The sequence below is a fragment of the Callorhinus ursinus genome, unplaced genomic scaffold (assembly GCF_003265705.2).
Source record: "Callorhinus ursinus isolate GAN/ISIS: 27379988/994484 unplaced genomic scaffold, GSC_fseal_2.0 scaffold8, whole genome shotgun sequence".
Lineage (NCBI taxonomy): Eukaryota > Metazoa > Chordata > Mammalia > Carnivora > Otariidae > Callorhinus > Callorhinus ursinus.
Window position 1 is genome coordinate 43,262,214 of NW_027397070.1, and position 14,369 is coordinate 43,276,582.

Genomic DNA, 14,369 nt, shown 5'->3' on the forward strand with positions numbered 1-14,369 from the left:
CCCACACCCCCACCCCCAAAGCCTTGGCTCTCCTTGTCCCACTACTTTGTTTTCACCATCAGGAGAAGAAAAACATGGAAGATTCAGAAAAATCATTCTTGGCTGGTTGATTCTGCTGCTAGATGGGAAAGTTAAAAAGTTCAAGCTAATTTCAGCCTTCCTAAGTCTTCTTCTCCTACCTGCTCTTATCTAGGGGATGGTTTGTGTTGTAAGCCCCTTCCTTTGAAGGAACTCAGACCCCAGTCCAGAGACAAATCCATCATCACTATACCTGGAAGTGGTAAATTGAGACAAGCTGAGAATGAGCTGAATCATATGGGAAACAAGGACATTTATGGAGTACTCGCCAATGGCACCATATATCGGCAAGACTCTCAAACATGGTGAGTCTCCTCCTTGTGAAACACCATTTGGGGATCAGCCTCCTACTATGCAGATCATATCATCTGCATACAATGATTTAAAAGGCATCTCCCCAGAGAGAAAGCTCATTATCCATCCCTCATCCTCACTTCCCCAACTAGGAGTCTTATAATGGACAGACATCATAGCACAATGGTTAAGAGCAAGGATTCTGGAACACACTGCCTGAATCGTGGCCTGAGGCGAGTTACCAGGGGCATTATACGTAACATGGAGTTAACCGCACTGACATCACAGTTTTTTACTTAAGACAGTTATTATCTTATTATGTAAGATTATATAAGAATTCATATAAATCACTTTATAACAGAGCATGGCACATAGTACATGCTCTATAAATGTTAGCTGTTATGAAAATGGGTCTGGCTTCTCCTACTAACTACCCACAACAAAATCCAACTTTCATTTTTCTTACTGGAGGGTACCCTTGTAATTTCATCAATCAAAAGAAAGAAAACCAAGAATCAAGTGATTCAACAATCTAAAGGGCCAGCAACTCTGGGTTTCTTCTAGTTGGAATAGCATTAGTAACAGGAGTACCCTCTTTTTTATTTATTTACTCACCGAAAGAGAGAGCATGAGCAGGGGGAGGGGCAGAGGGAGAGGGACAAGCAGACTCCCTGCTGAGTGGGGAGCCCGCCATGGGGCTCGATCCCAGGATCCTGAAATCATGACCTGTGCCAAAGTCAGATTCTTAACTGACTGAGCCACCCAGGCGCCCAAGAAACACCCTCTTTCAATCATTCTGCCCAGTGGTCAGTGCTGGTCCCTTCCCCCCACCCAGGTCCTAAAAGATGTGTCATAAGCTCACTCCATTCCCCTGCAGAACACTCATTGACCTGCCAAACAGTACCAGGTTTAGGATTGCTATGTGGCATAAAAAGAGGTTTATCTCTTCAAATCAGCTCCAGAAATGATTTTTAAGTCATTTGTTTAGGCAAACAATATTGGAGAGAAGATGTGGTTAGAATCAGAAGACCCAGGTTGAAGATTCTGTTTTCCCACATACTGGCTGTGTGACAAGTCACTGACTCTTCACCCTGAGATGAGACAGACAGTAACACCTGCCCTACATGCTGGGGGCAGGGGCCATGAGACTCCTGGCTAAAAAGGACGAAAGGTTCTTTCCATCATCACATCTTTTAAGGGAAAGAACTGGGAAGCCATAAAGATGCACAAGTTCAGCTGCTGTTATCAGGTTGCTTCCCAAATGCCCCGAGTGGGCAATGAGGAGGGAAAAAAGAAATTAACCAAGAGACACATGGACGTTGCTCGTGCCCCTAGCTGTAGCCCTTAGAGCCAGCCTACTAGCCCCTGCACTAGAAGCCACGTAAGTGCTCGTGATCAGCTTCCCCTCTGTGGACATGGACTGCTCACCAGACGCCAAGGGCCCAGAGAGGAGCCACGTAAGGAATGGCCACCAAAACGAAAGGCAGATCTCTAGTAAGCTAAGAATATGTGAACTCCTCAGTCAGTTCGGGGTTGAGCCTTTTTCACAAAAACATGCAAAATACCATATAATTTCAGAACCATAGTATTTTTAGCCCATCTGCTGTTTCTGACTCTGATACCAAAGATAGTGGCAGGATGTGCTGATTGATAACTGTGCTCAGTGTTGAAGAATCTCTATCTTAAGTTAACCCCCACTCTGGAAGTCCACTACGGAGCCAAGAAACGTTTCTAGAACCCTCTCATATTTTCTGCTGATACCTGCCCAGTGGTGCTTTTCCTCTGGTTTGGACAGTGAAGTAGATACTGTGTGGAGAACTTTGGACTCATGACACCCCTACTTTTCCTCCCAAATCCCAGAAAGAAATAAAACGTCTCTACTACCTCAGGTCACATCTGAGGCCTGGAGAACTCTCTCCATGTAAAGTCGGGAAGAAAACGCTGCTCTGTTTACCTCAAACTAAGCAGGCAGGTGGTTGTGTCAGAATCTGTCCAGAGGCCCCAGTGGGGAAGGCCCACTGATTCAACACACACCTTTTTCTTGTTTTATTTACCTTTTCTTTGGCCCTGAGTTGGTCAAACATCTCCTGAATCTCATGTTTCCAGTCATCCTGCAGGCAGTGGAAGGAGTCCTTGGGCATCTCAAAGAAGCCAGACTCCTCTATGGTAGTTAGCTGGTCCAGGATATTTGTGAAAGATGGTCGTGAATGAGGGTCAGGATTCCAGCAGTCTGCATGGAACACGGGAGTAGACAGAAAGCATGAATGGACAGAGACAAGCACAAGAGAATATTACGTGACCTCATTTACCAGAAAAGTGCCTCTCATTTTTCCTTCCAGAAACAGAAACATGGGAATTTTGGCAATCACACATAGGGCTGGGGAAGTAAAGCAAGCTGCCCAAGCTCACGATCATACAGAGTCAATGTGGAAACAGAATGCAGCAGTTCTACCCCCATCCGACTCGGCCTGCTGATTTAGCATCAGAAAAGCAAGTCCAAAGAGTTGCTGGCGTGAGGCTCAACAACCAGGATTTATTATGTTCCTACACGAGTCCAGTCCTGACAGTGGGTTAACTAGACTTCGGACCTCAATTTCCCACAAATAAATGAGCCAGCCTTCCCCACCTCAATGGGATGATGATAAGGCAAAAATAAAAAGGACTGGACTGGGTGTCGGGAAAAGTGAACTCTACCTATTCTCAGCTCCCACGCTAGCTAATGCAGTGTACTTTGCCTCTCTCAGCTTTGGATTTCTCACTCAGGGAATTACAGGGTTTGCCCAGATGACTTCTAGAGTTCCTTTCTTCTTGGATGTTCTTCGTTTCTAGATGTAATACACTCAGAGGTCCTGAAAATAAAAGCTGCTATGTCTTCTCATTTTGTATTAAATAATAAAACACTGAAGTGCTGGATAGTGGGTTTTAGTTACTAAGTTGAGCTCTACAGTCCCTTGAGATGGACAGAAGGAGCACCTGTGCCATCAACGTAGCAGGTGCTGACATCATCTGAAAGTAGCTCTTCCACTCACCCACAGGATTCCTCCTTGACTGACTTGTACTTCATCTCCTCTCTCCGTAACTGACTCAGCAGAATTGTCTGACATCTACCCAAGTGCTACTCAGAAGGCAAACCCTCCAATTTTGTTCCAGTCAGGGGTCACTTACCTTCCATGAGTTTGGCAAAAGGTTCTGGGCACGTAGAAGGAATGGGAAGGGCGAGCTTGTTCATGGCCACTCCATAAGCCACGGCTAAGCCATCGATTCCTCGGAAGGGCACCTCACCAGTCAGGAGCTCCCAAAGCAGCACCCCATAGCTGAGGAGAGGAAGAAGACAGAAGCAGTCTCAGATTGCGACAGGTGCAATCTCACCGACAGGGCTCAAGAGGCCTTTCTGAGCTAGCCACACTCTTGCTGGCATGGAGGGAGACCAACACAGCAGACGTACCAGTGGGACATTGACAGGACACCAGGAGGTCTACCCACTAAAAGCAAAAGCTCCGGAGTCGGGCACACGTAGTTTCAAAGTCTTGTTCCTCAAACTCCTCATCTACAGAGTGCGAATAACAACTCTGGGCTCACCAGGATGCCGTGAGTCTCACCGAGCTACTCTAAGGGTTTAAATCAGCGCTCACCAGCCATAGCAATTCTGTTGTTGTTATTGCTAATGTAATACTCTGGAAGAAGAGGCCGCCTCCCAAGAATACATTTTTTTCCTGTTTTAAGAAAACTTCAGCTTTCGTCACAGATACATTTTTTCAGCTTTAGAAAAGCAGAGAGCTGACTACTTTCAACAAATGGATTTTGCTCTTGTAACAGGTTTCTTTAAATGCCCACTAGGTTGGATAGATTCCCACCCCTGATCAGTTAACAGAGACCTGTGTGTAATTCAAAGGGGAAAGTCACACAAGGGGTGGCCTACATGGGAAGAGCAGAGCAGTGGGTCAGCTGTGAGGACCTCAGTTTCCTCCCAACCTTTCAAATCCACATGAAGAATTTCCTTTCACATGTCCTGTGAGTCAGAGAATGGGGAGTACTAAGCTTAGAATAATTATTCTATGAATTCACAATCAGAAGAAGGCAAAATCATGTAGTGTTCAATCCTTCCAGGAGCAACAATCCTCCCAGGACAAGCAACCATAACGCCACGAACAGTTTGAAGAGTGGCTCTCCTTGTATTTTCAACACAAACCTCAAATTTTTAAAAAACACTCATCAGTAGTTTACAACCAACAAAGTCATGTTATTTTAAAACAACACATGGCTCAGCTGGTACAGCAGGTGACTCTTGATGTTGGGCACAGAGATTACTTAATTAAAAAAAAAAAGTAAGCCCAATATCTATTTCATCATGGTACTTTGTATGCACAAAGTGCTAAGACATTTATAACATCATCTTGAATCCCTACCATGAACCTGCAAGATAAATATCACCATTCTGCAGATGACGAAAGCAAGTTTCAGGAAGTTTAGGGCATACATGGAATAAATCATTGTGGACCCTGGACCAAATCTCAATTCCTTCTCTCTAGGATCCCCTTCTACCATTTCTCTATTAGTAAACTCTAATCGTCTTTCAAGATCAAATTCAAATGCACCATCATGTATTCATTCATTTTACACATCTACTAAAGATTTACTATGCATCAAGCTCAATGTCGGGCACTGGGATGCAGGGTACAGATTTTGTCCACAAAGACACTAATGAGAGGAACAGAAAAGACGTCAATTAGGACACAGAGATGAGTCACAAGAGAGATACCATGAGTGTACAAAGAGATCCGATAGGCTCCTGGCCACACCAGGGTAAAGGCAGGAGACAGCTAAACCCTGACTGCTAGGTAAAGGAAGACAGAGATCCAGAGACGGGTCAGCATGTACAAGACATGCCTTGCCCTCAAAGAATCCTAAGTGGCCTGGCATGGCTCCAAAGAAGAGCAACAGGCCAACCAATGCACCAGGGCATCCCAGAAGATCCCTACAAATGGCCCCCCAGAGTGGCCTGGCCAGTCTCCTTGGACAATGGCTTTCTCTTGGTGAGTGCTCCAAATACCATCACTTTCTTTACGTATCTCAACAACCAAAAAAAAAAAAAAGACTGGTAGACAGCTGCAGGTCTTGTCTTGACAGGGAGCTGGATTTGTCTGAGGCTGATGGCAACCATGTTGGACACTTTAGGAAGCCTTCCCTGACACTCCCAGGTGTTCCTTAACCCTTGTCTGGGCTGCCATGTATAGCGGTTATTTGTTTGCCAGCCCACGGGCTCTTCAAGGGCAGGGATAGTAGTTTAATCTTTGCATGCTCAGAGCCTTGTACACAGGAGACACTCATATAGTAAATGAGTTGATGGGTGGGTGTGGGAAAAAGTGCATGGTCAGACGGTCCTGCAGGCTGCACTGCATGCCCTAGAGTAAGCCCCGAACACCAAGAATTGCACTGTTATTCTTCAGCCAAACCTTTACCGTGACTTGTCCAGACAACGGTGGTGCTGGGCAGCTGCTACCAAGTGACTTCTAAGAACTCTCAGCACTGCCGACGAGATTCCTAGCTTACAATGACTCTCATCTTCAGTTGTCTGCTCCTGGCATTCCTGCCAACCTCCACTCTGGGCAATAAAAACCCAAGGTCCCAAAGAACCCCTCTCTTCTGTCTAGGCGAAGATGATGGGTGTCTGAGCCCTAACTACCTGGAAAGACAGCAGAGTGTTTCAAAGATCTAAACATGTGTCCTGTTTGTGTCCTTGCATCAGCTCTGCCCATGATTTCCATGGATAAGTCTCAGGCCACCTGGAAGAGGGAGGAGCCAGGGGCTCCACCCCTCTCAGTTTCCAGGAGGGCAGCTCTGCTCTTACCTGGCTTCTTTCTTTATTCATCTGCATTTCATTCCATTTGAAAGACCCCACAACTAAGAGAAGCCGGTGGAATGCTACTCAAGAAAGATTCAGACAGACTTGAGTCAAATATCTGCTTTACCGCTCACGGCAGGTGGTGTGGCCCTGGGAAAGGAAGCTCCTCGGTTTTTCTCACCTGCGCAACAAAGACAGCACTTCTACCTCATAGAATAACGGCAAGGGATAAATAACACGGCTACTTCTCCAGAAGCTTCCACGTACGGCTAGTGAACGCTGTGTGTTTCCCCTTGGGAAGGGCCCGAAACAAGAAAGCCTCTGGTGGGATTTGGGGAAAGCCCGCCGTGTCTTAGCCCGCTGAGAGTCTTGCTGAGGGACACCAGCGTTCAGGCAAGAAGCCTTTCTGGGAATGAGTGGACCAGTTAGGTTTCCTCTGCTAACGTTCATCTTTATTTCTGTAACCGAAGGTGGTAATGTAAGTGAAGCCTTGGCGTTCCTTTGGCAGGAATACAGCCCAAGAAAGGAACTAACGAATTACACATTGGATGGGTCTGAGCCCCAGGGAGAGGTGGGCAGAACCAGTCCACGTGATTTACCTCAGGTTTAACTTACTCTGATACCCTCCCGGGATGGAGAGAAGATCAAGAGGCCCTTCCAAGACCGGGTACAAGCAACCTGGAAGTACCAGCTCAGCTGAGACTCTGCCTCAGCCCCTCCCCCAGCAGACAGCCCCCAGCTTCCACAGTGCTGTCAGTGATTTCCCAGGAGTCCTTGCAGCCTTGCCCCAAACCCTGCGGAATGCACCCTGGGTCAGTAATTAACCACCTCCAGGGCTATGGAAATCCTTCCCACTGTGTGGTGGGTCACAGGTCGGTGAGGGGTGTTCTATGGCTGCAGAGTGAGGAAAAGCATCAGAGTGGATAGCGGCCCAACCAAAGGCACAGTAAACCCACACCTGAGCTGGACTGGGACGATTTTTCTTATTAACCTACCCTGTCTCCAAGACACACCCTGAAAGGAGAAGGTGTCCCTCGAATGGGCTTCTGCACTTGGTAATCAGCTGTGACCCCACATTCCAGAAACCACACTGTTTAGTAATCTTTGGCAAAGGCGCACCTGGGTGGTGCAGCTGGTTAGGCATCTGACTCCTGATTTTGGCTCCTGAGATGGAGCCCCAAGTTGGGCTCCATGCTCAGCATGGAGTCTGCTTAAGACTCTCTCTCGTCATCTCCCTCTGCCCCTCCCCTCTGCTCGCTCTCTCTTTCTCTAAAATAAATAAATCTTTAAAAAAATATCTTTGGCAAAGATGGTGAACTACCACATGAGAAAGCACTCTAAATTGTAAAGTAACATAAAGCTATTCTTGTTGTTAACTAGACCTCATTCAAAATGATCTATTTATTAATATATATAATATACACATGAATATATTGACACAATAAATATATGTTGATATGGTAATATGCTCATGCTAAATTATATTCCAAAAGCAGCTTACGAAACAGAATGATCCCATTTTAAAGGATGGGTAGATGAACATGTGAACAGGAATAAATGCACCAAAATATTAATAGAGGTTATCTTTAGAAGTGAGTAATCGGTGATTTCTTTTTCCTTTTTTTCATCCATATTTTCTAATATTTTTCTATGGTGAACATATTTTACTTCTGTAATTTTAAAAAGCTTAAAATGCCTCCACTTCATCCCATACACACCAGGCAAGAAGTCATTGCAGGAAACCACTAACCACTGTGCTCCCTACACTGCACAACCAGAGGGAAAGGTTTCGTCAACTACTCTTCCTGAGGCGGTCTAAATCCAAGCAGATTAGGAAACGTACAAAGTTGAGGATCTGGGCCATTGCCATCATATCCTCCATTCGCAGCATGTGGAAGAGGCCCAGAGAACTACACTCGAAAAGCAGTAAGACAAACTCAGAGCGCCAGCAGAGGCCGAGAGGCCCCAGACCCCAAGGAGTTCCAGGAGGGGTGGAAGATGGACGCAGGCTCAGCCTAGTACCTGGCACAGAGTTAGTATTCAACAAACAATTCCTGAATGAGTACATGAATTATAAGTCAATTCAGGAATGAGCTTTGTCCAACTTCCTAGGCATGCTTGGGCCCTTTCTGGCACATCCTGCTGGGCCCCAGGCATGGTGGGCCAATCATCCTGGAAGAGGCTGCCCAAAGTGCAAGAACAAGCGTACACCAATGGCAATAGGACTATAAGCACAAAGTTCCAAGAGACATATCTAGTTCTTTTTTTTTTTTATTTAAGATTTTATTTATTTATTTGACAGAGAAAGAGAGAGCACAAGCAGGGGAGCAGCAGCAGGAGAGGGAGAAGCTCCCCATTGAGCCTGGAGCTCAATCCCAGGACCCTGGGATGACCTGAGCCAAAGGCAGACGCTTAACCAACTGAGCCACCCAGGCGCCCCAAGACATGTCTAGTTCTACTCACAGCTTTACCTCTACCACCTGGCTGAACTTAGGCAAGTGACTTAAACCATCGCAGCCTCTGTCACCTCATCTGTAAAACAGAAATAATATCCTCTACTTTTGGGGATCCTTGTGAGGAACAAATGAGGTAAAAAAAAAAAAGAGGCACAGCATTTAGCACAGAGTCTAGCTAATAAGCATTTTTGTAGGTATAAATACTGTTACCAGTGTATGCATATTGTACATATAGCAATGGGCACAAGATTTCCTCTGGTAAAGGTACAAGATCATTTGGAGCCACTTAGGTAAGTAGGCTCAAGGAAGGTGCAATTAAATGCCCATCTAATGGGTTCCAATACATTGCTGCTTGCAGGAAATGCTGCAGCACGGAAGGTGAGTGTGGCAAGTGGCTGACTGTCCCCCAAATCCATTCTCCCCTTCTTCCATAATAAGAGTTTTAGCTGGACACAGTTAACCAGCTACAGCCTACATTTGCCTCCCTCCTTTGGAGCCAGGTGTGCCCACATAATCAAGGGCACACAATGGGGTGTGTACAGAAGAGATGTGCACAACTTCTGGGTTGTCTCCAAATTCAAGACAAGCTGATTGCAATGAATAAGCTCTTTCTCTGTTTCTGCAGAATATAATGCTGAAGTAACAGTCACGCAGATGTAACCATTCAGACAAGAACAATGCACTAAGGGGCCCGGAAAGAACCTGGGTTTCTTTTTCTTTTTTTTAAGAGAGAGAGAAAGCGTGAGCACAAGCGGGGGAGGGGGAGAGGGAGAGAGAGAATCTCAAGCAGACTCCATGCTCAGTGCAGAGCCTGACGCAGGGCTCAACCTCACAACCCTGAGATCAAGACCTGAGCCAAACCAAGGTTGGATGCTTAACAGACTGAATCACCCAGGTGCCCCAAGAACCTGGGTTTCTAAATGATCTCATGGGGCACAGCTAACCCACAGCCTGGACTCTTTAAAAAAGAAATACACTTCTACCTTATTTAAGCCACTGCCTATGTAGTTCTCTTTGTTTAACAGGCTTAGTTTAAATAATATATTAAATATTCTCATTAGCCTATAGTCAAGTAATAAAAGTGTTAAATTGAAGCCTATGAAATTGCTGTTTTTGTAGGTCGAAAATACTGGAATATCCCTACACAGTTCAACCTAATGAAATCTGGTCAGATATTTTAAAGAAAGAAAACTCTTTTCTTCATAATAGCTACTTCACCCTGTAATTAATGTGTGGGAAAATAAGATGCAATATACAGAAGCTATAAAACATCACTAAGAGAAACTGAAAAAGGCCTACATAAATAGTAAGATAGCCCATGTTCATGGATTGAAAGACTTCATGTTTTTAAGATAGCAATACCCCCCAAAATGATCTACAGGTTTAATACAATCCCTATCAAAATCTCAACTGCCTATTTTGGAGAAATTGACAAAATGCTCCTAAAATTCATTTGGAAATGCAAGGCACCCAGAATGGCCAAAATAATCTTGAAGAACAACAATAAAGTTGGAGGACTCATACATCCTAACTTCAAAACTTACTACAAAGCTACAGTAATTAAAACAGAATGGTACTAGCGTAAGGATAGATACATAAACCAATGGCGTATAACTGAGTCCAGAAATAAACCCTTACATTTATGGTACATTACTTTTTGACAAGGGTGACCATTTAATTAGAAGAACAGCCTTTTCAACAAATACAGGAGTCCCCATTTATCCATGGGAGATACATTTCAAAACCCTCAGTGGATGCCTGAAGCTGCAGGTAGCACAGAACCCTATATATGTTTTTTCCTATACATACATACCTATGATAAAGTTTAATTTGTAAATTAAGCATAGTAAGAAATGAACAATAATAATAAAATGGAATTATAATATACTATAATAAAAGCTATATAAATATGCTCTCTCTCTCAAAATCTTATTGTTCTATATTCACCCTTCTTCTTGTGATGATGTGAGATGATGAAAAAACCTATGTGATGAGATGAAGTGAGGTGAATGATGTAGGCGCTGTGATACAGCGTTAGGTATTCTGATGATAGGTCTGACCTTCCAGACCATGGTTGACCATGGGTAAATGAAACCATAAAAAAGCAAAACCACTGATAAGGAGGGACTACTGTAGTCACAAGCAAAAGAATGAAGTTAAACCCCTTACCTCACACCACATACAAAAATTAACTCAAAATACAACACAGATCTAAATGTAAAAGCTAAGTTTTGTAACTCTTAGAAGGTAACAGGTATAAATATTCATAACCTAGGGCATGGTTTCTTAATATGACACCAAAAGCACAAGCAACCAGAGAAAAAAACAGATAAACTGGACTGCATCAAAATGAAAAATGTTGTATTTCAAAGAACACCATCAAGAAAGTAAAGAGACCCCACAAAGGGAGAAAATATTTGCAGATCATGTATATGATAAGGGACTTGTATTAAGGGCGCCTGGGTGGCTCAGTTGGTTAAGCGACTGCCTTCGGCTCAGGTCATGATCCTGGAGTCCTGGGATTGAGTCCCACATTGGACTCCCTGCTCAGCAGGGGGGTCTGCTTTTCCCTCTGACCCTCTTCCCTCTCGTGCTGTCTCTCATTCTCTCTCTCAAATAAATAAATAAAATCTTTAAAAAAAAAAAGGGACTTGTATTAAGGATATATAAAGAACTCTTTCAAATTAAAAATAAGACAAATAACTCAATTTTAAAATTGGTAAAGGATTTCAATAAACCTTGTATCTGGAGACCTGTATATCTCCAGAAAAGATATACAAATGGCCAATAAGCCATGAAAAGACATTCAACATCAGTAGACATTAAGGAAATAAAACCAAAACTACAATGAGATACCACTTCATATCTAACAGCATAGTAGTAATTAAAAAGACATATAATAAGTGTTGAGAGGATGCAGAGAAACTGGAACCCTCCTACACTGCTAATGAAAATGGAAAATGACATAGCTGTGGTAAAAAACACTCTGGTGGTTCCTCAAAAAGTTAAACACAGAATTACCATATGGCTTGGCAAATCCACTCCTAGGTATATACTCAAGAGAACTGAAAATATGTTGACACAAAAGCTTGTACAAAAATGTCCACAACAGCATTATTCATAACTGCCAAAAAGTGGAAACACTTCCAATGTCCAGCAACTTATGAATGGATAAACAAATTTCCATACAATGGAATATTATTCCGCTACAAACAGGAACAAAGTTCTGACTCATGCTACAACATGGATGGGGAACCTTGAAAACATGATAAAGCCAGTCACAAAGACCATATATTGTATGATTCCATGTATATGAAATGTCTATAATAGGCAAACCCATGGAGACAGAAAGTAAATTAGTAGCTGCTGGGGGTAGGGAGAGGCAGGATTCAGGAATGACTACTAATAGGCCCTGGGTTTCTTTTCGGTGTGATAAAAATATTCTGGAGATAGCAGGTGTAGTGGTTGGAACGGTAGTCCTAAAATAATATGTCCACATCCTAATATGCAGAATCCTTATGTGGAACAGAATCTCCCCTAAAGTCTCTGGAGGGAGTGTAGCCCTGTAAATACCGGTTTCAGACTTCTGGCCTCCAGACTACAAATGTCTATTCTTTAAAGCCACCTGGTAATTTATTATAGCAGCTCTAGCAATTCAACAATGGTGATTGGTACAAATTTGGTAAATTTACTAAAAAGCACCCTCTTATACATTTTAAAGCGTGAACTCTGTAATGTGTGTAAGATCCCATTAAAATTGTTATTTAAAATATAAAATACACACACTCGGGTGCCTGGGTGGCTCAGTTGGTTAAACATCAGACTCTTGATTTTGGCTCGGGTCATGATCTCAAGGTTGTGAGACTGAACCCCACATCGGGCTCAGTGCAGAGTCTGCTTGGGATTCTTTCCCCCTTCCTCTCTCTCCCTCTCTGCCCCCAATCATGTGTGCTTTCTCTCTCTCTCAAATAAAATCTTTAAAAACATAAATACACACTCATCATATACACACACAAGCTCACTTCATACAACTCATCAGGAAGAAACAAATTCATGGACCAAGTACAATGATAACCTATAGTCCTTTCCTTTGGTATGACCACGGTGATGTTACTATCTCACAGCCATGAGGATGCAGACTCTGTAGAAGACCATCCGCCCATCAGCGAAGACGAGATATAGATAGATAGATAGATAGATAGATAGATAGATAGATAGATATAGATACAAGAGATATTTATATATATTTATTTATTTTTTTTTTTGATTACAAGATTTTTAGATCCATGTCCTTATGACCTATTGGCTGATATATACTAGCGGGGTGGTTGGTCGAATCTGTGACTCTGAGGTTCTGGGTACCTGCTTGAGACCCATCTTTTCCCATTTCTATATCACTGTTCAACAGATAGAGCCCTGACTAAAAGGTTAACCAGACAACTAGAAAGGCTAATTTCCAACCCACCAAAATAAAAGAGATCGCACAAAGAATACTCATCAGCTGAAGAGCTTACAGTGGGGACAGGTCCAGCAGTAACAGCCACAGTTGCTAAGGCAGCCAGGATGACCCTGGAGAAGGTTCCTAGGAATGACCGGGTGCCCTCACCACCCTACCGTCAGAGATGTGAGTGCACATTGCCCCTGAGATCTACAGGTCTTTCCTATGGAGCAATCACCAACACACAGAGATGGTACCTGCCACAGCACTAAAGGGACTTTGGGTAGGTGAAGGCATTAGAAACAGTCCCATGCCAACCTGGGAATTACTGTAGATTGCTTTGAATGGGTCACTTAGACCTATTTGGGGTGCCTGAGAGTCTACACATCTTCAATTCTCCAAGTCCTGAAACGTGCGTGCAGCCAAAATAGACCTGGGGAGCACTGACCCTGAGCCTCTGGACCTTACCTCCACACGTCACTGCCTTTGGAAAACATGGAGGCACGAATGACTTCGGGTGCCATCCAAGCATATGTTCCTGCTGCGCTCATCTTTGTGGTCCGATGCCATTCTCGAGCCAGGCCAAAATCAGTGATCTTCAGAATCTTGTTGCTCAGGTCTCCGTTCTCCACCTTCTGGAGGATCAATACTGGGCAAGGAAAGGACACAGGAGAAACCAGAAAGTCTGCATTAATCATAGGAAAACCAGAGAATACAGAGCCCTCCTGCCAGACTCTTGTCCTCTCCTTCAGGCTCGCTGGGCAGCTACCATGGACTGATGGTAGGAACCATCATTTTTGGTAAGATGCACCTACGATACATCCATTTCTGTGCCAAGTCTTTTATAGGCATTATATTTAACTCACAACAACCTTAGGAGGTAGGTATCACTGCCACACCCTTTTTACAAGATGAGGGAACTGAGATACAGCACCAACTAATAATAAGTCTGCAGGCAGCTGGACTCAAGAGCCCTCTCTCTTAAGCCTCAAGGCTTATAGCCCATTCATACCCTATGGAAGGAGCCATGAGGTCAGAGCTGACCCCCTCTTTGAGGAGAGCCTACTTGGGCTTCCTCTCTGCCCGGGCACCCCTGGGCCATAACCACTCTTGGACCACAAGGAGTGGCAGTGCATGGTGGATTTCCAAGGTTTCAGACTGTGCCTGGGCAGTTTCCATGAACCTCTCCAAGTCACTTTACTTAAGCCTATAAGAAAACATGTCTTTTGGGCATAGAGATTTCCCCTTGAGCTGGGAACTC

At 44.0% G+C, this 14,369-nt stretch overlaps 1 protein-coding gene across 4 annotated transcripts in view; it reads right to left on the reverse strand.

The window, feature by feature from the left end:
* MAP3K9 (mitogen-activated protein kinase kinase kinase 9) overlaps positions 1-14,369 on the reverse strand; it is a 78,302-nt gene that overhangs the window by 18,915 nt on the left and 45,018 nt on the right. For all 4 annotated transcript variants that reach the window (XM_073895429.1, XM_025869779.2, XM_073895431.1 and 1 more), the window contains 3 exons: positions 13,577-13,757; positions 3,538-3,686; positions 2,427-2,602 (listed from right to left, as the gene is read on the reverse strand). In XM_073895429.1, coding sequence (XP_073751530.1) covers positions 2,427-2,602; positions 3,538-3,686; positions 13,577-13,757 — 506 coding nt within the window. The remainder of the gene's footprint in view (positions 1-2,426; positions 2,603-3,537; positions 3,687-13,576; positions 13,758-14,369) is intronic.